The sequence below is a fragment of the Budorcas taxicolor genome, chromosome 7, assembly GCF_023091745.1.
Source record: "Budorcas taxicolor isolate Tak-1 chromosome 7, Takin1.1, whole genome shotgun sequence".
Taxonomy (NCBI): domain Eukaryota; kingdom Metazoa; phylum Chordata; class Mammalia; order Artiodactyla; family Bovidae; genus Budorcas; species Budorcas taxicolor.
In genome coordinates, this window is record NC_068916.1 from 40,597,367 (window position 1) to 40,619,400 (window position 22,034).

At 46.3% G+C, this 22,034-nt stretch overlaps 1 protein-coding gene across 3 annotated transcripts in view; it reads right to left on the reverse strand.

Moving 5' to 3' along the window:
- The window catches only part of ZNF496 (zinc finger protein 496), a 46,655-nt gene extending 35,383 nt beyond the window's left edge, over positions 1–11,272 (reverse strand). For 2 of the 3 annotated variants that reach the window (XM_052643269.1, XM_052643267.1), the window contains exons 1-6: positions 11,148–11,228; positions 10,763–10,988; positions 9,219–9,335; positions 8,444–8,870; positions 7,839–8,022; positions 1,376–1,452 (exon numbers count right to left, since the gene is read on the reverse strand). In XM_052643269.1, the coding sequence (XP_052499229.1) occupies positions 1,376–1,452; positions 7,839–8,022; positions 8,444–8,833 (651 nt within the window). In that variant the 5' untranslated portion in view covers positions 8,834–8,870; positions 9,219–9,335; positions 10,763–10,988; positions 11,148–11,228. Of the gene's footprint in view, positions 1–1,375; positions 1,453–7,838; positions 8,023–8,443; positions 8,871–9,218; positions 9,336–10,762; positions 10,989–11,147 lie in introns of all 3 variants that reach the window. The other variant, XM_052643268.1, reaches the window with a different exon arrangement.
- Between the last annotated feature and the right edge of the window lie 10,762 nt (positions 11,273–22,034).

Consider the following 22,034-nt stretch of genomic DNA (forward strand, 5'->3'; position numbering starts at 1 on the left):
TGAATATTCATTGGAAGGACTGATGCTGAAGCTGAGGTTCCAAAACTCTGGCCACCTGATGCGAAGAGAGGACACAATGGAAAAGACTCTGATGCTGGGAAAGACTGAGAGCAGGAGGAGAAGGGGGGTGACAAGAGGATGAAATGGTTGGATGGCATCACTGACTCAATGGACAAGAGTTTGAGCAAACTCCAGGAAATGGTGAAGGCAAGAAAGCCTGGCATGCTACAGTCCATGGGGTCACAAAAAGTCAGACATCACTTAGTGACTGAACAATAACAAATATTACTTAGTATAAAAGTATAAGCAATCTTATACTTAGTATAAAAGTGTAAGGGATCTCTTGTGAGTATGAGATTCAACTTCATGTAAATTGAACTATATGTGAATTTACAGTCATGTAAAAAAATTAAAAATATATAAATTTCACGTGCACCCATGATCTCAGAACAGCATTACTCACAATAGCCAAAAGGTCAAAGCAACCTAAGTGTCCATCAATGAATGAACAGATAGACAAAATGTATTATATACATAGCAGGGAATACTATTCAGCCTTAAAAAGGAAGGAGATTCTGCACATGTTACTTCAAGGATGAACCTTGAGGTCATTATGCTTAATGAAATAAGCCAGTCATGAAAAGAAAAATGCTGTATGATTCCACATATAGGAGCTATTTGGAGCAGTCAAATCACAGAAGTAGTAGAATGGTGGCTTCAAGGGGCTGGGGGGTATGAGGAATGGAGGGAGTTACTTAATTTGTGAGGAATTTCAACTTGGGCAGATGGAGAAGGAAATGGCAACCTGCTCCAGCATTCTTGCCTGGAGAATCCCATGGACAGAGGAGCCTGGCAGGCTATAGTCCATGGGATCTCAAGAGTTGGACATGACTTAGAGACTAAACCACCACCACCACCAGATGAAAAAACACTAGAGGTTGGCTCCACAACAATATCAATATGTTTACTATTACTGAACACTTAGAAACACTATATTAAAAATGGTTAAGATAGTATATTTTATGTTATGTCTATACTACCATAAATTTTTTAAAACCAAAAAAAAAAAAAAGATTTTCATGATGGTGATTTCTAGTTCATGCGGCAGCAACTATCTTCAACAGTGATAAAACAACACTGAATATCAAAATATACATCTTTTTTTTCACAAGATGCATATCAAGGCTCATTAGATATTAAATTCACAATATCTCCCTGTATGTCACACTAATCAAAGATATATCAATTTTTAATAAGAAATATGAGTTTCATCTCCTTTGGATCATGTTCAGCAACCATCACAGTACATGATAGATACTGAAACACATGTGCCAAGCACTAAGGCTCATGAGTGATTGCCCCAGAAATCACTCACCGGGGGTAGCTGGAAGGTAGTCACCTGCTGTGCGTCCCTCAAACTCACTTCCTGAAGAATGGAAGTATCTTGCAGGACTGAAAGAGATCAGAAAAGAATCCCATAAAAATCTGAGTCTCTTTTCTTACCTGTAGAAAGAGGATTACCAGATGATGTACGTAAAAAGCATTTGCAAACCATAGGGATTTCTACTGCTTTGCTTTCAGACATGTCAATGTGGGCTTTAAAACGAAATGCTTGGGTTTCAGTTGGCTCTGCCACAAACCAGCTAAGTGACTCCGTGCAGGTGCAAGGACCTCAGCTCTATCATCCATAATATGAGGGAAATAAAGGTTAAAACTCCACGGAGTAAAAGGTCAGTAAGAGCTATTGGCAACAAAGACTTTGTGGGACTCTAGTGTCATGTAAATTTATACATTTATAAGTTTATAAATTGCAAAGCTTCCTAAGGAAATCTATCTTTCTTATCTCTATTAGATGCTCCTGGAACAGGATCAATACCCTACCCACTAATCACACAAAAATATACACAAAAAATGTAGAGTGTAGCATTGGGATCATCTCACTCTCCCTTATCCTGGGCTACCAAGAGACTCTGCTATATTCTCATGTGATTTTTCTCCCCTGACAAGCTCCTGCCTGCGCTTCTGCAAGAAGTGAGCCATATACCTGGCCTATGGTGCAGTCATGTCAAATGAGCTGTGTTTCACAAAGTGCTCCTTTATAGAATAAACTTGGAAGGATGCACTATCATCTCTCAGGTTAGAGAAAATTCAGATTAACCCCAGCTCATAATGCAAAATCAGTGCCAAATAGAAGCCAATGCTCCTCACCTTTCACACCTGGGATGCAAAGCTTTCTGCAAACAGGGGCAGGTGTGACTGCTTGGAACAAGAGCCTAAGACAGGAGCCAGCTCAGCCAGCAGTGACATTTGGGGAGCAGTTTCCTATGGGAGGCAGCCTCATCACTCTGCTGCCAAAAGCTCAGGGTTGGTGGGCATGGATTTGAGGAAGGGATTTTCTTTAAAAAAAAAAAATTATTTTATTTATTTGGCTGTGTCAGGTCTTAGCTGTGGCACTCTGGATCTTTTATCTTCGTTGCGGCATGCAAACTCTTAGTTGTAGCATGTGGGATCTAGTTCCCTGACCAGGAATCAAACTTGAAACACCTGCATTGTGAGCATAGAGTATCAGTCACTGGACCACCCAGGAAGTCCCTTGAAGAAGGGATGTTTTAATTTTGCTCTCATACCTACCACCTTCTGAGGGATAAAACACAGCCCTACCCTACCTTTCAGCATGATAAATGAGCATATCAATACTTTGAGGATTACTTTGAAAAGCTTTCAGCCTCTAAATAAAAACTATATTTTGGGGAAAATCTTCAAGACTAGTAACTATATGGTTTTTACTGGAAGTTCTTCCCAGTGATCAATCACCTGAATGTTTAAGGTATTGCTAATAGCTAACTCTCATCATGCTTTCTTTATCCATGTATTATTGCTCAGGGAAATGGCAGCACTGACCCTTTCGACATGCAGCAGCTGGCTTATCTCAGAACTCTACCAGGAAGTGAGTAGGCTGACACAGCTCCTTAAGACCCTCTCATAGACACCTGTGGAACCTGTAAAACCCAGGCTGCTGGCATGGGCATGCATGCTAGGTCACTTCAGTCATGTCTGATTCTCTGCAACATTATGGGCTATAGACCACCAAGCTCCTCTATCCGTGGAATTCTCCAGGCAAGAATATTGGAGTGGGTTGCCATTTTCTCCTCCAGGGGATCTTCTCAACCCAGGGACTGAAGCTGCATTTCTTGGGTCTCCTGCAACGGCAGGCGGGTTCTTTGCCACTAGTGCCACCTGGGAAGCATTGTTTATCTGGGCAAATGGTTGTTTCTCATGCCTGTGGTTGTGGGCTGAATTGCATCTCCGCTGAATTCATATTAAAGTCCCAACCCCCAATACCTCAGAACGGGAATATATTTGGACATAGGATTTTTCAAGCAGTAATTAAGTTAAAATGAGGTAATGGGAATGAGCCCTAACCCAGTATGCCTGATGCTCTTGTAAGAGATTAAGACACAGATGTACATAACGAAGACCATGTTAGGACACAGAAATTTATGTTGTTTCAGCTGCCCAGTCTGTGGGACTGTATTACAGCAGCCCCAAAACACTAGCACATCTGTCTTGACTTTCAACCAAGGAAAGGCTGGAGTTTATTTGATTTGTACAAAAATCAGTATAGTTTCACACATAAAGGATCGTAATATGTAACTTTTCTACACTCCAAAGCTTATTACAGTAAAGACAATTTCTGTGAATCACCAAGAATGGATTTCTGGTCTCCTTATACTTTCTTCTGCCATCTATAACTGTAGTACAAAGTGATAAGTCCACCTGAGCTAACCCTCACACCATACAGGTCACTCTCTTGAACCTGAGAGCACCAATTTTTTTCCATGGTGATCACAACTAAAAATCATGGGCAGGGGACTTCCCTGGTGGTCCAGCGTTTAAGACTCCATGTTCCAAATGAAGGGGCTCAGATTCAATCGCTGATTAGGGAACTAGATCCCACATGTTACACAGTGCCGCAAAAAAAATCTTAAACAAAAAAACTCCCTGGACTTTCATGGTGGATCAGTGGCAAAGAATCCACCTGTCAATGCAGAAGACACACGTTCAAGCCCTGGTCTAGGAAGATTCCACAAGTCTCGGAGCAACTAAGTCTGTGCACTACAACTACTGAGCCTGTGCTCTAGAGTCTGGGAACTATAACTACTGAGCTTATGCGCTGCAACTACTGAAACACATCTTAGGGTCTGGGCTCTGCATGAAAAGCCCATGTTCCGTAACTGGAGAAAAACCCTCACAGCAACAAAGATCTGGCACAGGCAAAAAGAAATAAGTAAAATTAAAAAACAAAAAACCCTAGGGGTTTGCATGCCATAACTAAGAGTGTGAACGCCACAGTATAGCCAAAAAAAAAAAAAAAAAAAACATCATGGGCAACTCAGGCCCCCTAGTCAGTATTTTATGGGTAGCCAGGCATACCTCATTTTATTGCACTTTGCAGATATTATGTGTTTTAAAAAGTAAAGACTTTTGACAACTCGGAATCAAAGCAATCTTACTGGTGCCAATTTCCCAACAGCATTTGCTTACTTCAAGTTTCTGTGTCACATTTTGAGAGTTCTCATAATATTTCAAACTTTTTCATTATTATCATATTTGTCACAGTGACCTGTGATCAGTGATCTTTGATTACTACTACTATACAGTAACTTTGGCTACTATTGTAATTGTTTGGGGGGCCATAAACTATGCCCACATAACACAGCAAATTTAACAGATAAATATGTGTGTTGTGCTGGCTCCCTCATTTCTCTCCCTCTTCTTGGACCTCTGTTCTGTGAGACACAACAATACTGAAATAAGGCCAATGAACAATCCTACAATGGCCTCTGAGTGTTCAAATGAAAGGAAGAGCCACATACTTCTCACATTAAAAGATTTAAAACAGTGAGGAAGGCATATCAAAAGCTGAAACAGACTGAGGGACTTCCCTTGTGCAGCCCAGTGGCTAAGACTGCACTCCCAATGTAGGGGGCCTGGTTGCAATCCCTGGTCAGGGAACTAGATCCCACAAGTAGCAACTAAGAGTCTGCATGCAGCAATTAAAGATTCTGCATGCCACCAACCAAATAAATAAATATTAAAAATTAAAAAAGCTGAGGCAGGCTAAAAGCTAGGCCTCTTGCATCAAACAGCCAAGTTGTGAATGCAAACAAAAAGTTACTGCAAGAAATTAAAAGTGCTATTCCAATGAACACACAAGAAAGTGCAATAGCCTTATTGCTGATACAGTGGAAGTTTTAGTGGTCTGGATAGATCAAACAAGCCACAACATTCCCTTAAGCCAAAACCTAATCCAGAACAAGGTCGTGGTTCTTTTTATTCTACAAAGGCTGAGAGAGGTAAAAAAGCCATAAATAAAATGTTTGAAACTAGCAAATGCTATTTCACAAAGTTCAAGGAAAAAAGCTCTTCTCCATAATATAAAAGTGCAAGGTGAAACAACAAGTTATCCAGAAGATCAAGTTAAGATCATTAACGATGGTGCCTACACTGCACAACAGATTTTCAGTGTGGATAAAGCAGCCTTATATTGGAAGAAGATGCCACATAGGACTTTCATAGCTACAGAAAGGGCAATGCCTGGCTTCAAAGCTTTAAAGAACAGGCTGACTCTCTTGTTAGGCACTAATACAGCTGGTGACTGTAAGTTGAAACCAACGCTCATTTACCATTCCAAAACTCCTAGGACCCTGAAGAATTATGCTAAAGCCACTCCGCCTGTGCTCTATAAATGGAACAAAGCCTAGATGACAGCACATCTGGTTACAACATGGTTTACTGAATATTTTAAGCCCCACTGTTGAGACTTCCTGCTCAGAAATAAAGATTCCTTTCAAAATAGTACTGCTTTTTAAATAGTCACCCAAGAGATCTCTGATGGAGATATATAAGATTAATGTTTTTTTCATGCCTACTAACAAAACATCCATTCTGAAGCTCATAGATCAAAGAGTAGTTTCAACTTTCAAGTCTTATTATTTAAGGTAAGAAATACATTTCACAAAGCTATAGCTGCCATACACAGTGATTCTTCTGATGGATCTGAACAAAGTAAACTGAAAATCTCCTGGAAGGGATTCACTGTTCTAGATGCCATTAGAACATTCATGAGAACATTCCCGGTGGTCTAGTAGTTAGGATCTTCCCACATAGCTCAGTCGGTAGAGAATCTGTCTGCAACGTAGGAGACCCAGGTTCGATCCCTGGATCAGGAAGATCCCCTGGAAAAGGAAATGGCAACCCACTCCAGTATTCTTGCTTGGAGAATCCCATGGACAGAGGAGTCTGGCAGGCTACAGTCCATGGGGTCATAAGAGTTGGACACAACTTAGTGACTAAACCACCACCACCAGCGCTTAGGACTCAGCGCTTTCACTACCAGGGCTCAGGTTCAACAGCTGGTTGGGGAACAAAAATGCCACAAGCCAGCATGGCCAGAAAAAAAAAAAACCACTCATGGGAAGATACCAAAATATCAACATCAACACAACAGGAGTTTGAAAGAAGTTGACACCAGTCCTCATGGATGACTTCGAGTGGTTCAAGGCTTGAGTGGAGGAAGAGATGGCAGATGTGGTAGAAACAGCAAAGAAATAGAATTAGAAGTGGAGCTTGAAGATGTGACTGAATTGTGAAAATCTTATGATAAAACTTGAAGAGTCGCTCCTTATGGATGAGTAGAGAAAGCAGTTTCTTGAGATGAGATCTACTCCTGGTAAAGATGCTGTGAAGATTGGTGGTGAAATGGCAACAAAAGTTTTAGAATATTACATGAACTGAATTGATACAATGACAGTGAGAAGACTGATTCTATTTTAAAAAGAAAGAAGTTCTGTGGGTAAAATGCTATGAAACAGCATTATATACTGTAGAAAAATTGTTCCTGAAAGGAATGATTCAATCGATGAGGCAAAAGTTAATTACTGTCTCATTTTAAGATACTGCCAGTTACCCCAACCTTCAGCAACTGCCATTTTGATGAGTCAGCAGCCACCAACATGGAGGCAAGATCTTTCATCAGCAAAAAGATTTCAACTTGCTGAAGGCTCACACAATGGTTAACAATAAAATATTTTCAATTAAAATAAGTACAGTTTTTTGAGACATAAATGTTATTGTGCATGTAACAAACTACAGTGTAAATAAAAATTTCTTATGTACTGGAAAACCACAAGTTCATGTGATTCACTTTATTATCTCCCTTGGACAGACTAGGACACTGAGGTTTGCAGAGTTTAGAAGCAAGACCTGGGTCATAGCTGGAGGATTAAAAGCCAAGTGTATCTGCTGCCAAAGCCAACTGCTTGTGGCCATTAGTGCACTTTGTACAGACATGGCTAGCCACCATTCATGCCCCAAGTCCTAAAGATATCACCCATTCCCTAGGGGGCATTTTTATATTTTCTTTCAACATTATAAAATCTTCAAAGCAGAAGCTATTTAGCTGAGAAAAGAGATGTTCAGAGAGAGAAAAGGACATGGCTTTACTCAGCTCCCCACGCAGGCCCTATCTGGACAGTGATGGTGCCCAGCTATCTCCAAACCAACAAAACAAACTCAGAGATGTGCCCTCAAAGCAGCGAGATGATGCAGCCTCAAAATACACCTACTCACAGTAGAGGTCCCTCTGGGCAGACCTGGCACCATGAAAAGGACACTCTCATGAGATTCTCACTGAATTGTTCTAGGGAAGGACCAGACTCTGGAAAAGGTTCAGAGCCACTCAGGGGGGCAGGAGAGAACCAAAAATGTCAAGAGCTACTTCCAAGTGCACAGGGCCAGGTACAAACGCCCCTCCCCCACTCCCATGGGCACCCTACCTGGGTCCCCGCTGAGCTGGCCTGAGAGCCTGCTTGGAAGCCCAGGGCTCTGAGCCAGAGCTATGGGCTGGGCATCCTGGCTCTTTGCAAGGTCACTGTGGGGCTCTGCTGGCAGCTGCTCTTGCTCTTGGTCTGGAGGGCTGTCCCCATCGTCAATCACCACAGGGTCTTCACAGTGCTTGAGCTGCAATCCCAGAGAGGGCTCTTTAGAGCTCGGTGGAGAGGTCCCTGGCCAGATGAGGACCAGCAATTGTGCCAGGGATTGGGCCAACTTCCCACTCCCTGGGCCTGCTGACCATTAACTCAACCACTAGAAGCACAGACCCACCTTGTTAAGGGCTATAAAGAGGGATGACATAATCATGTCACAAATTAGAGCCTTTAGGTAATGGATTCTGTCTTTTGGGGTTATCAAACTTCAACGTGGACATAACGAAAGCACATGGCTCTAGATGGAATTCCTCATCCCTGGCCAGGGAATACGTGACCCCACCAAAGCATCAAAGCGCAAGGTGGCCACCCTCTCCACATCTGATGCCCAGCCCCACTCTCTCCCTCTCCCTTCCCATCCTCCCAGCCAGCCTAGCCCAGCCCCCTCTGCTCACCCATTGCCAGGGTCTCCCTGGCTCTCGTTCCAGGGCCTCCACAGCGGACACAGCCTGATCACCACTCTCAGGTTCCTGGGCCCGCACCCAGCCCTGGACCTCCCGGGGCAGGATGGCCAAGAACTGCTCCAGCACCAGCAGCTCCAGGATTTGCTCCTTGGTGTGCCTTTCAGGTCGCAGCCAGCCCCGGCACAGGTCCCAGAGGCGGTGTAGGGCCTCCCGGGGGCCTGCAGCCTCCTGGTAGCAGAAACGTCGGAAGAGGCGGCGGGAGGACTCGGGACTGGGAAGCTCACCCTGGGAGGAAGGGTTCTCTCCCGGTGGGCTCCTCATTTTCCTGGGCTCCTCACTTTCCTTTGGAGCCAAGACTCGGGGGCACAGGGCTGTGGGCATGATGGGATTTGATGGGGGTCAGCAGCAGAAGACGACCCTATTTCCAAACAGAAATCACTGGCTTCAATGTTCTGGTTTCCTGTAGTAGTTTTCTGGGGGTGGTGATGGGAAAAGTGAAAAAGCCCACAGAGATCAGCCTTTGGGAGAAGCACCAGGATATGTGACAAGTGTCAGTGTGGATGATCCTTACACAAAGGCAGAGAAGGAACAAACCCATTCCCCAAAGCATCATTATATGATTTCCCTAACTGAGGATTGGATGAACAAGGCAGGCAGTCCAGGAGAAAAGCAGTGACATTTCAACGTGGCACTGGTGTTTCAAGCATCCCAGGAGACCAATGGGGCCGCATGCAGGAGAGAGATGGTAATTAACACTCTGTGGTACCTTCGATGGCCAGGTCCTCCTGGAAGGGACCTGAAATGGACGAGTTGAGAAGGCCGCTATCTTGAGGCTTCAGAGCCAAAGTCACCGTCCTTGCCCTTGAGACCTTTACAAAATGAGCTGAAAAGACAAAGACAGACATGCACAGGAAAAGCCTTCAAAGCTGATCCAAGACAGGAAATTCACCCTGCTGGCAGTGAGTGCTATCAGAGTTAGACCAACACAGAGCGAGTAAGCCTTGCTCAGTGGAGTATGCACCAGGAAGCAGGGAAGAAAGCAGACAGCCCAGAAGACACCCAGACAAAAGATGCGTGTGTGCATGCTCAGTTGCATCCAACTCTTTGTGATGCAGTGGACTGTAACCCGCCAGGCTCCTCTGTCCATGGGGATTCTCTAGGCAACAATACTGGAGTGGGTTGCCATGTCCTCCTCCAGAGGATCTTCCCTACCCAGGGATCTAACCTGTATCTCCTGAATTACAGGCAGATTCTTTACTGCTGAGCCACCAGGGAAGCCCCCAAACAAGAGATGGGGAGAGTCAAAAGAGGCACATCCTGAGTTTACTAGAGAAAAATAACAGTAAGTATTTAAAAGCACCGGTGTTTTAAAAGGAGCGTCTATCCAATTCACTAAAGTAAATAGTGAATAGTATTACTGAATAGTAATTCTGAATAGTAAACTTCAGTATATATTTAAAGATGTCTGGACCTTCGACCTGGCCTCCACCCATCTTGCCTTCTCTTCTCTTGTCATCTTCAAACCACAATGAAGAAAACCACACACATCTCACATACCTTCCCCAGGCAGGACAGAGGTAGGGCACTAATGGCACAGCCTCCACATATGAAGAGAAGGGGCTCAGGAGCCCCTGCAATTCCTCAGTGAACATATGCACGGCAACATCACAGTAGCAGCCACTAAACCAGAGTATGGGACCCAGGGAAAAGGAATGGCAAATACGGTCCCACACAGTCCCCTCCCCCACCATCAGGCCTCTGAGATCCTTGGATGTGGTCCCTTGCTCTCAACACCCGGTTTAGGAGGCTCCCCAGCATGCCAGCACACATTACAGTTTGCCCCACCACCGGATTTCCTCCAGTGTCTGCTCATGCATCTGACACCCAATCTCAGCCCTACTCAACTCCACCTTCCCTGAACTCGGCCATCACACACCTCCAGGGCCTCAAGGTTCCTCAGGTCTGCACCCACCCTTAGTACTCTAGGGCATCTGGCTCTGGGCTTAGCCCATCATGCCTAACCAGAGAGCCGTGTTCCTGTCACCCTGGCAGCGGCACGTAGGAAGCTCAGAGATGATGAGAGATGAATGAATTAACGTTGATTAATTCAAGAGGATCCATCAGGGGGCGGGGCGTACTTAAAAGCAGCTCTACGAGAAGGAACGGAGCTGGATGAGCTAAAAGGGAAGGGGATGAGCATACCGTATGCCAGGAAAAGGGGCAAGCTTTCCTTTGATCCAGGTTTCTCTCCCTTTTCCCTCCCTGTACACCCGCACCCACCTCCACTCTAGCCAGCTCCCGGCTCCTCACCTCACAGCATCGAACTCCTTCTCAGCGTCTACCTCAAAGCCCTCCGGCGGCGGAAGTCTACGGCGGCAGCTCCTCATCCTTCCAGCCCGGTCTCCCGGGTGTCCTTCCTGAGGCGGGTTCTCTGCAAGGGCCACTCTGTCCCGAGCTAGCCAAGACCCCGTCTCCTGCTCATCCAGAAAACCACGGCTCCGCTTAAGAGGGAAGAAGTGGGATCAAATGCAGGCGCCTGAAAAACATTTGTGTCGTCTCATCCCCCTGCCCAGAGATTCAGAGCTCAGCTCTGTGAAGGGAGGCCGGAGCGCGCGGGGCTGGGAGCCAGGGGCCCGAGGAGCGCGCAGTCGCGTGCGCGGGCCGCAGAAGCCGGGGCCGCCCGGGCCGCACTCACCTCCTCGCCGAGTCCCAGTTGGCGGGCCGTACAGGCCTGACCGCCTCCGGAGCCCGCCGGACGCTGAGGAAAGGAAAGGCCGAAGCCCTCCGGCTCCCTCCCCTGGGACACTTCCTGCTCCGCTCTAGGACCGGGGAGGTCTCCGCATCTCAGTGGTTCTCTCCTCCGCCCCCAGGCCGAGGTGTGCGCTAAGGGTGACATTCGACACCCCCGGCCCGGCCCGGCCGGCGCGCCCCGCCCTGCCACGCCCCGCTTCGCGCGCGCCCAGGCCTCGGCGCTTGGCCGGGGGCTTTGTGGGTCCGTCAAGCCGCCTCTGCCGGGCCTCCCCGCGGGCTTGCGCCGGGGGCGCGCGTCGAGGCGGGGCGGGAGGCAGGAGCCTCGAAGGAGCGTCGGGGACCGCGCCTGGAGGCCGGTGGCGGAGCGGCGGGGCAGAGAACCGGGTCAGCGGGAGGGCTCGCGCGGGTGCGCCCTGCTGTGGGCGGCCGCCGGTGTGGGAAGGTTGGTCTTGGGGCTCCTCTCTTCTCTGTTCTTTCCCTTGGGACTCGTACAAGGGGCTTGTTTACTCCCAGAAGGGCCGATCCGGTAGCCGAGGCTGAATGCTGGAGTTGGGAGGGGGAGCGGTGGAAGAAGGCTGCGGCTCACCGCGGGCTGTTACATTTCAGAATCCCCGTGTGGCACCCCCCCCAACCCCCGACGCCTGCAGGCTCAACCTCCTTCCAGCCAAAACCCCACCTCTACTCTTGACCCGCGGCCGCTGGAGAGGCGAGGAAGGCTCCGGAAAGGAAGACTCACCTCCCTCCTCTGTCCTCTATCGGATGCCCTGGCTTTCGGAGGGTTTGCGGAGTTTCACAGCTACCCGTTACACGTCCCTTCTGGGCATCAGGACAACCCAGGGAGGGCCCAGAGGGACTTATGTCCGTCTTGGCCCCCAGTGGGTGGTCGGGGTGCTTATTGCTCCCTTAAGTGTAGGGTGTAGCTAGCTGTTCACACGGGGTCAGGGGAACGGGCTAATGGACTTTGACTTGAAGTCGAGTCGCAGCGAAGGCCAGGAAGTAAAGGCCTCTGGACGTCTAGGCAGGGCTTCTTGCCACTACACTATGCTGAGCATGTAGCTCGAAGACAGGTCTTCCGGGTACCATCCTTCCAGGTTCTGGAGCTTGGGAGAAAGCATGTCTGGAGGTCCTGAGCAGAGCTGGTTGACACCAACACTTCTCTTTTTTCATCTGCTGAGCACTGAAGTTGAACTTTCCCATAGAAGAAGGCAAAGAGATGTCTATCTGGTAAAGAGGATGGGCTTCCCAGGTGGCTCAGTGGTAAAGAATTGGTAAGGAATCCGCCTGCCAGTGCAGGAGCCACTGAATATGCGGATTGGATTCCTGGGTCTGGAGGATCCCCTGAAGGAGGAGATGGCAACCCACTTCAGTATTCTTGCCATGACTGAGCATGCAGACGAGACTGGAGAGGATACACTACTGCAGATAACTGATGTCTGGTCAGATCAAGCAGAACAATACCAGTTCCCCTAAAGAAAGGAAGTAGGCTGGTTGAGCAGATGTGAAAGAGGTGGATGGACCGTGAAACTGTATTTATTTATATTTTGGTGGTGCCGCATGGCATGTGGCATCTTAGTTCCCCAACCAGGGGTGGAACCTGCACCCTCTGAATTGGAAGCACAGAATCTAAACCACTGGACCACCAAGCGGGGGTCTGGAACTGGATTTCTTAGCATTGCTTTCCTCATTTCAAGGACTTGGGAGCCTTTTGTTTCTTCCTCTAAATAACAAATAATCATTCCTGAGTAAGGGAGTTAACAGGGAGCCACTGTTTGGGATATGCTTGGATTCTGTGACTTTTGCAGGAGATAAAGCAAAGGAGAATTCATTTTTGTGAACAGTGATTGGTCCCCCAAATGACAGCCAGGTGTAGGCAGAGTCTCCCGTCTCCCTGGAACCTGCAGATACCAGTGGGAACTACCCCTGTCAGATTTAACTGGATTCAATGAAACTCATGTGCACCCCTTTCTCAGGAGCACCAGCCAGGCACCATGGCTTGGAGGAGAGTTAGGGGAGGAACCAAAGATTAGCCAAGGCAGGTCAGACTAAGGTGCTTTGGCAAATAGTGCAGCCTGCCCTAAAAGTCCAGATGCTGTATGCCTGAGTTTCCAGCTCTGTGATCGGTTGGGTGAGGGAACTACCTGTTAAGTGTTGGTAATCTGAGCTCATAGTTCTGTCCACTGTTGTTCTAAAGCAGGTAAATTCAGAGCCCAGAAATCCTTAACTCACAGCATCAGATCAGTCCTCACTGCCCTGTCTAGTTCCTTCCCCTGAACTGACACCTCTCTGTGAACTATCTCATAGAAGCTTTGTGTTTATTTACTGCATTTCGCTCAATGCAGTGGTTATGAGTCAGAGCACCCAGGTTAAAACCTGCCTCGTCAATTCCTAACCAGATGATCTTGGCTATACTTAACCTTTCTGTGCCTCAGTTTCTTCACCCAAAATGGATAATGCTGTCTATCTTACTGAATGTGTGGGGCCATTCAGTTATTTGACAAATGTGTACTGAGTACTCACTAGGCATTCATGGTGCTAGGTTCTATTCCAGGTTCTCAGGGTGCATCTGTGAACACAGTTGGCTGAGGGGATTGGTGAGAAGGGCAGGACAAAATCAGTAACGTGATCTGCTATGTTTGATTTGCACTGCAGAGGAAGAAGAATGTTGAGCAATATCAGGTAATGGATGCTGGGGATGGTCACAGTATTAAGAAAGAGGTCAGGGCAGGTTCCATTGTGATGGTGACATCTGAGATGAGGGAGTTGATCAAGCCCAAGCATGGGTGAAAACAGGGTCCCAAGTGGAGGCCACCATGACAGCAAAGGCCCTAAACGTGTAGAAGCACAGGGAGGCAGTTAGTGAGGGAGGGCCATGGTGTGTCAGCTTGGGGTGGAGGTGGGGAGGCAACTGGAGATCGTGGGAAGGTACTTTCTTTGACATCAAATGGGATTATGACAGATGACACAAGTATGCAACAGAAAGAAAACCCTGAATGTAAATGCTACTTCAGGACCATTGAGCCATCTCAAAAGTAATGTCTCATTTGGTTTCTATTATGTTGCTGATTGAATGTATTTTTATAAAGTGCTTGCTGTGTGCCACCACTTTTGTCAACCTTGGGGAGATCATAGTGGATAGACAATCCTGGCTTTTAGGAGCTAGAAGAGGAATCAGATGAATAGATGGCATGAAAAAATAAAACAAGGTAAGAAGGGGCCTGCTAGGGTGGTTGAGTAGGACCTTCATAAGATAACATTTGAGCAGAGAGCAGGTGGAGGGCAAATTGAACAGAGGTGTGCAAGAAGATCATTCCAGCAGAGGAACAGCATATGCAAAGGCCATAAAGAAGGAGGCTTGTCCCCTGGCTAGAGAAAGGGGAGACTGGAATGGAGTGACCATGAATTTTACACTTAGAAGTTTTCAAGTGAGGGCATGGCTTGATGGGGTTTTAATTTTATCATTATCACTGTGCAGAACAGATTGGATCTGAATGGAGGGAGGCAGAGGCTATTTTTGAAGCAGCCACAGAAATGCAAGCAGGACATGGCCCATTCCAGAGTCAGCTGATGGAGGTGAGGCTGGTGAGCAGTAGTGGTTTCCTCCATGGTGTGCTACTGGGTATTAAAGGAGTGAGAAACGTGTAGTTTTGGCCCCAGTTGGGTGATTGGAGAGTATGCCCAGGAAACTGCAAAACAGTTTTTGGGAAGGGGTTGGGAGACAAAGATGAGTTTTGGACTTGCTAGGTCTGAAATGCTCAAGACAAATAGCTATGATGGTTCTGGAAGAAAGCCAAGGCTAGAGGTGGAAATCTGTTGTCACAGCACACAATAGGAGTTGAGATCCTAGGATAGACTAGCATGGGTAGAGGAGCTGTCTTGGAGGAGTTGAATAGGCCACACTAGCTTTGGAGACTAGAAAGAGAGGAGAGAGATCCAGACGGGAAAAAGAGGAAAGGGGGAAAGGGGTAGGGGGAGGAGAAGGAGCAGCCACTATGAGGTGGAGAGAAGTCTGGGCAGTGCTGAGCCTTGGAATCCCATGCAGGCAAAGGTGTTTTCAAGAAAGAGGGATAGTCAATGAGGATAAGTGCTGCTGCAAGATCAAATGAAATGAGGAAAAACCACTGATAAGAGCATTGACCCATAGTATTTGGTATAGAGGCCCCCTGAGCAGAACAGAGGTAGTAGAGCTGTTGGGATGGGGTAGTTTGGAGAGAGAAAGGAGGTGAGGTAGTGGAGACAGTTGGGTAGGAAAAAGTGGCAGTAGCTGAGGGAGAATGGGTCCCATCTTAAAGATGGGAGAATTACAGTGTGTGGCTTAAAGGAAGGAGGGGCTGGGCAGGAGCCAGGAAGAGCAGAGAAGGGAGAAGAGGAGGCAAGGTGGTCTCTGCACTCTGAGCCTAACAGGGAGCAAGTGAGTGGAAGTCCATGGTGGACTTCTGAATACACAGACACTTCAGCAAAAGAAGAAGCAGGATGTGATGGTTTATTTTATGCATCAATTTGGCAAGGTCTTGGTGCCCAGTTACTTGATCACACAGAAGTCTCAAATTTGCTCTGAAGATACTTTTTGGATGAGATTAACATTTAAATTGGTAGACTTTGCATAAAACAGATTATCCTCCATGAATGAATGGGCTTCAATCAGTCAGTCTTCAAGAGTAAAGACCAAGAGAATTCCCTGGTGGTCCAGTGGTTAAGACAGCGCAGAGTTTTAACAGTATAGGGGGCATGAGTTTGATCCCTGGTTGAGGAACCAAGATCACACATGCCGTGCGGCACTGCCAAAAGATTAAAACAAAAGTAAAGACAGGTTTACACACACACACACACACACACACACACACACTGTCCTCCCTCCATCCCACACATAAGGAATTCTGCCTGCAAACTGCCTTCTGTCTTGAGCTGCAACATCATCTCTTTCCTTGGTCTCTGATCTGCTGGCCTGCCCTGCACATTTTGGGCTTGCAAGCCTCCACAATTATGTGAACCAGTCTTGAGAAATAAATCAATCGGTCCCCTCCCCTCTTCACACACACACACACACACACACACACACACACTCACACCCTATTGGTTTTGTTTCTCTGGAGATACACACACACACACACACACACACACACTCACACACACTCACACCCTATTGGTTTTGTTTCTCTGGAGATCCCTGACTGACAGGAAGGAACAAGAGATAGTAGAGATGTGAGAGCAGGAGGAAGGCATGACACACTCACCTTGCAGAGTAGAAAGGTGAATGGACTATAGCAAAGGAAATCGTAGATTATGCCAAACATGGAAAGTGAACTTTGCACCATAAAGTATCACGTATAGCTTTCCTAAAAATGCCGTATCTACAAACAGAAGGGCAGCAATTACGTCTTCCCCTGGGGAGAAGGTCATCATTCCACAGGATATACTTGTGGATGAATGACAAATACAGGTGTATAAAATGTGTCACCTTGTTGTCTGATTCCTGGACCAGCCATGTCTGGCTTACCTGAGAGCTTATTAGAAATAGAACCCTCAGGTCCCAAACACAGTCTGAATCGTTAACAAGTACTAGGACTAGACTTTCTAGTTACTTGCAATTTGTTTTGTTTTGTTTTTTGGGTGAGTTGAATGGCATGTGGGATCTTAGTTCCCTGACCAGGGTTCGAACCCATGCCCCTTGCAGTGGAAGCTCCACTTCCACTTCCACCAGGGAAGTCCAGCTCTTTGCTCTTTGCAGTTTGAGAAGTTCTGTTGTAAAGGAGTCAGCATGATTCTGGGCAGAGTAGATGCTCAACAAACTATAGCTTGACCAGCAATCCTAAGAAAAACAGTGCTGAATATTACTATGACTTATTCATAGACTTCTAGGAAGCAAGGACAATAGGGTTCTGACCTGGTACTCCAATATCCAGCAGAGGTTATGGCTGAAAAAAGGGCTCTGAGAATCCACTGAAAAAAGGGCTCTGAGACTCCACTGAATAAAGAAATTTGGCTTGTTTAATTTTCTTGCAGTACAGGCCTCCCAGCTGTCACATGAAGGCTGCTCATCTGTTTTTATATTTTGTTTTGTTTTGTTCCTTTTGCCAAAGTCAAAAAGACTTTGAGAACTACACAAAGGTGAACATAACCAACTATTCAAGGGCTCCAATGAAAGCACCTAAAATAACCCAATTGTTCACTGGAAAAGGGTGCCAAGGATGAAGGAGAAGAAGGAGGGTGTTAGGGAAGTAGGGGTCACTTGCACTTTGGATGCTCTTTAGAGGTGGGCTCAGGACAGGTGGGATTAACTAAGGATCATGAGTTGTCAGGAGGTGAGGGTGACTTAATGGAATAGTCACACATGAGTGTAGCAAGCAAGGGTGTGGGTGGTAAGAAAATAAGAGTCACTCCAAGATGGGTGCATTTTCGCATTTCACAGTTGCGGCAAAACCTTAGGAAAACCGTGTTTCCTGTGAACACATACATACTTTACTGTGTCTGTCTTTCCTGCCTGTTCTTTTTAAAAAAAAAATTTATTTATTAAAACCTTAGGAAAACCATGTTTCCTGTGAACACATAGATGCTTTACTGTGTCTTTCCTGCCTGTTTTTTTTTTTTTTTTTAATTTTTATTTATTTTGGCTGTGCTCGGTCTTCATTGCTGTGCACAGGCTTTCTCTAGTTGCAGTGAGCGAGGGCTACTCTTTAGTTGCTGTGCTCAGCCTTCTCACTGTAATGGCTTTGTGCCTTGCAGAGCACGGGTTCTGGGCAAGTAAGATTCAGTAGTTGTGGCTCTCAGTCTCTAGAGCTCACCCTTGGGCTTGGTTCTCTTGAGGCAGGTGGAAAATCCCAGAGCAGGGATCGAACTTGTGTCTTCTGCACAGGCAAGCGGATTCTGAACCACTGTATCATGAGGGAAGTCCTCCTGCCTGTTTCCTCTGTCCACTCTGATTTTCAGTTTTGCTCCTGCATAGTCTTTGACTCTTTCTGGAGGGAATCAACCTGGCCATTGCAGTTCTTTGAATGTTCCCTTTCATTCTGTCTGTTCCTTAAGTGAGGTGAATCCCAGGATCCTGGAATTTCAGGAAGCTGGAGCTCAGGGAGAGAAAACTGGTCAAGGATCCCAGATGTGTGGGGATCAGGGTGGGGAAGGCAGAAGTCATGCACAATATGTTCGGCATATGCTAGGCTTACCATCTGCATTTTATCACTTAATGCACACTGGAATCCCAGGAACCTGGAGCCCTAAGGGCCACATGAAGAGCTTGGAGTCTGTCCTGTAGGACAGAAGTGTTCACTACATGCTGGATCCCACACTCTAAGGTGTGTCCTGATGCCTTCTCAGAGCATAGAACCTATGCTAGCCCCTTCATCTCTATCTAGCCTTCCTATTCAAGTGTGGTTTAAGTCATATAACCATGGAGTACCTTTATCTTAGTAGGTATTTTTTCTCAGTCAGTCTCAGGAACAGGGAAATCTTATTTCTGTTCCCTTGCTCTGCAGGTTGCCTAGATGCTGGGAGGCAGTAGATAAGTTTCTCTACTCATATATGATGATACAATACCTGGGTCACATGAATCAAACAAAATTTTTTGCATAAGTACTCCAGTGACAGGGGCTTCTCCAGTGGCTCAGTGATAAAGAATCCACCTGCAATGCAGGATTTGCAGGAGATATGGGTTGGATCCCTGGGTGGGGAAGATCCCCTGGAGGAGGGCATGGTAACCCACTCCAGTACTCTTGCCTGGAGAATCCCATGGACAGAGGAGCCTGGTGGGCTACAATTCATAGGTTTGGAAAGAGTCAGACATGACTGAGTGACTTAGCACACGCACACGCACATCAGCACAGAGTCAGGGATACTTAGGAGGTACTTACACATCATAATCCCCCTTTCCTCCTCAATTAGCTGTACATGAACTTTTAAACTTCTTAGTGTTCAACACCTGTAATTATAGTGTATCTCAGTTTGCGTTTCTGCTACTGAACACCTGGATGGTAGTCACTATGTATTTTTGCTCCAGACATAGAGAATTCTGAATTCTAAGTCCTTATTCCTCAGATGTTCTGAGTGCTTTCACTAAATCTTTTAAACATAGTATGATCTATTTCAGGAATTTCCTGATACTATTGACCCTTCTAATTTTTCCAGTCTCCCTTCAGCCCCATTCCCTCAAGTTCAGTTTATTTCATGTGCAGATAGGAATGGCAGTGAGAGTCCTGTAATGGGTCAAAATGTATCCCACAACATGATATACTTAAATCCTGATCTCTTATTACTGTGGAAGTACCCTTATTTGGAAGTAGGATCTTTGCAGTTGTGAACAAGTTATGACAAGGTCATACTGAATTAGAGTGAGCTTGAAGTCCAATGATGGGTTCCATATGAGTAGGTCATATGAAGGTGGACACCAGGATGAAGGTCATGTGACCATGAAGCCAGAGATGGGAGTGGTGTTTCTACAAGGCCAGGAATGCCAGGGATTGCTGGTAATCACCAGACACTAAGAGAAAGCAGGGAAGGATTCTCCCCCTGGAGCGTGGTCTTGCCACACCTTGATTTCACACTCTGGCCTCCAGAACTGTGAGAGAAGAAATTCCTGTTGTTTCAGGTTACCCAGTCTGTGCGATCTGTTACAGCAGCCCTAAGGAACTAACACAGGCCTGGGTGCTTCCCTGGTAGACCAGTGGCCAAGACTCCGTGTTCCCAGTGCAAGGGGCCTGGGTTTGAGCCCTGGTTAGGGAATTAGATCCTGCATGCCCCAACTAAGACCTTGTGCAGCCAAATAAGTAAATATTAAAAAAGAAAAAACACAAAACACAGGCCTTGACCCAACTCACCCTCAGACACCTACTGATTTGGCCTACAATATTAGAACACTTGTCACAGTCCTACTTCTGCTTGTTTATGATTATTTCCAGCCTTGCTCATAGTCTCTTGTAGATAAATTTGAGACCCCGCATTGAAACGTGAAAGTTATCAGCTTTCCTCTGCCTTTTACCTCCCAGACCTACCTAACTGGTTAAAACTGACAGAGTCCCCCATTCATCTTCTCTTTTGCATTCTGGTTGTTTTTGTTGAGGTCATCTCCTCGGAACATGGAGGTAATTGCCAGCACATATGCTGTCCTAATCACTCTCCTCTTTGAGTTAATTCAAGTTAGCATTTACTGGGTGTCAACTCAGAGCAGCCTGGCTCAAGTTGAGCAAATGGAGCTTCTTCTGAAAGATGGGGAAACCTCACTGGCACAACACGAAGATGAAATAAGTGGGTGAATGACCATTAGGCAAAATACTTGTTATTTGGAGGGAGTTGTGTGACCAGCCTGCAGATGAGGTTAGAGGCTAAAGAATTTGGATTTCACTTTGTAAGCTAGTATTTCTCATGATTTTTTTGCCTGCGGCCCAAAGACATACAAATCATGATTCATGCCAATAATTTCTGTTCTATTCTATTGTGCAGAAAAAGGGCTGGAGTGTTGGCAGATGCTCTCTTCAGCCAAACTCTACCCAGGTTTCCCTGAGCATTTTTCCAACTAGACCTGACTTTTAGGCCTCCATTCTTGCTCAACATTGTCCAAATTTAGGAGGAATCCTGCTCAGTCAGTTTAACCAGAAGCGCCCCCCCCCACCCCCCGCCCGCCTCAAGATTTCTGATTACCCTTGAAATCTCTGATCAGGTTGCTTATCCTTCCCACCATTCCTCAGGTGATATCTGATCACCCTGGCCTGCCTTAAGCAAGAATCCCCCTTAGGTCAGGTTGCTTTATCCTGAATGTCCCTTTACTCCTAAGGTTTTCCCTTGGTAATATTCTATCCACTGACCTTGCTCCTTGGCTATGAATTTCCACCTTTCCTTTTTGCCTTTGGAGTTGAGCCCAATCATTCTTTCCACTGCAAAATCCCACTTCGGTGGTCTGTACACCTATCCCAGTAGTCCCCTTATTGTGCTTTAAATAGTGTCATGAATAATTTTTCTTTAAAACTATTATAGGCTCTTTTGGGTCTTTTAACACAGTGGAGTGTTAATGCAGTGTTCTCCTTAGGCTAAGGGAACTGTGATGTGTACCAGAGTTCAGTTAAGTATTTTGGGAAAACCCAGGAGAGAGATATGTGGGCTGCTTGCTTACTGACTTGACAAGAAAACAGACAGTTGTTAGTGAGTATGGGAGTTGGAGGCCAGAAAGTCAGCTACTCCGTAACTGTAATTGAATCCAGTCACTGACGAGGGTTCCTGTATGTCTCAGTCACCATTAGGTTCTGGAAAGGCATTGTCAGGTAAAAATCCTCTCCCAGAACTGTAGAAAGTCTGGGAACTAAAAACTCATCTTGTAGTAACTTGCTGAGAAATAACATACTAAAGCCTGTGTTGTGGGCTTTGGGAATAAAGGTCTGGCTCCTAAACCTCATCACAAATAGTAATAGCCAGAATTCCGAATTGTAGAGTGGGCCCGGGGTCTGGCTCATGCTGGTAGCCTTCCTGGAGACTCCCCAGCTGTGTCAGAAGGGAGGCTACTGGGACTTAACAAATGAGACAGATGTACTGTCTATAACCAACTCGATGTGAACACAGCTGTCTTCCTCTTGTGGCCTGAATGATCCAGGTCTCCCAAGCTAGAAACAGATAGTTTAAATGTTACTTTGTATTCTTATTGTCTTTCTTTACATTATTTAGGCTAGTTGAAAGGTTATCATTTGCTTGTATCCTTGAAAGTGAAAGTGAAGTCACTCGGTCGTGTCCTACTCTTTGCGGCCCCATGGACTGTAGCCTACCAGGCTCCTCCATCCATGGGATTTTCCAGGCAAGAGTACTGGAGTGGGTTGCCATTTCCTTCTCCAGGGGATCTTCCCAACCCAGGGATCGA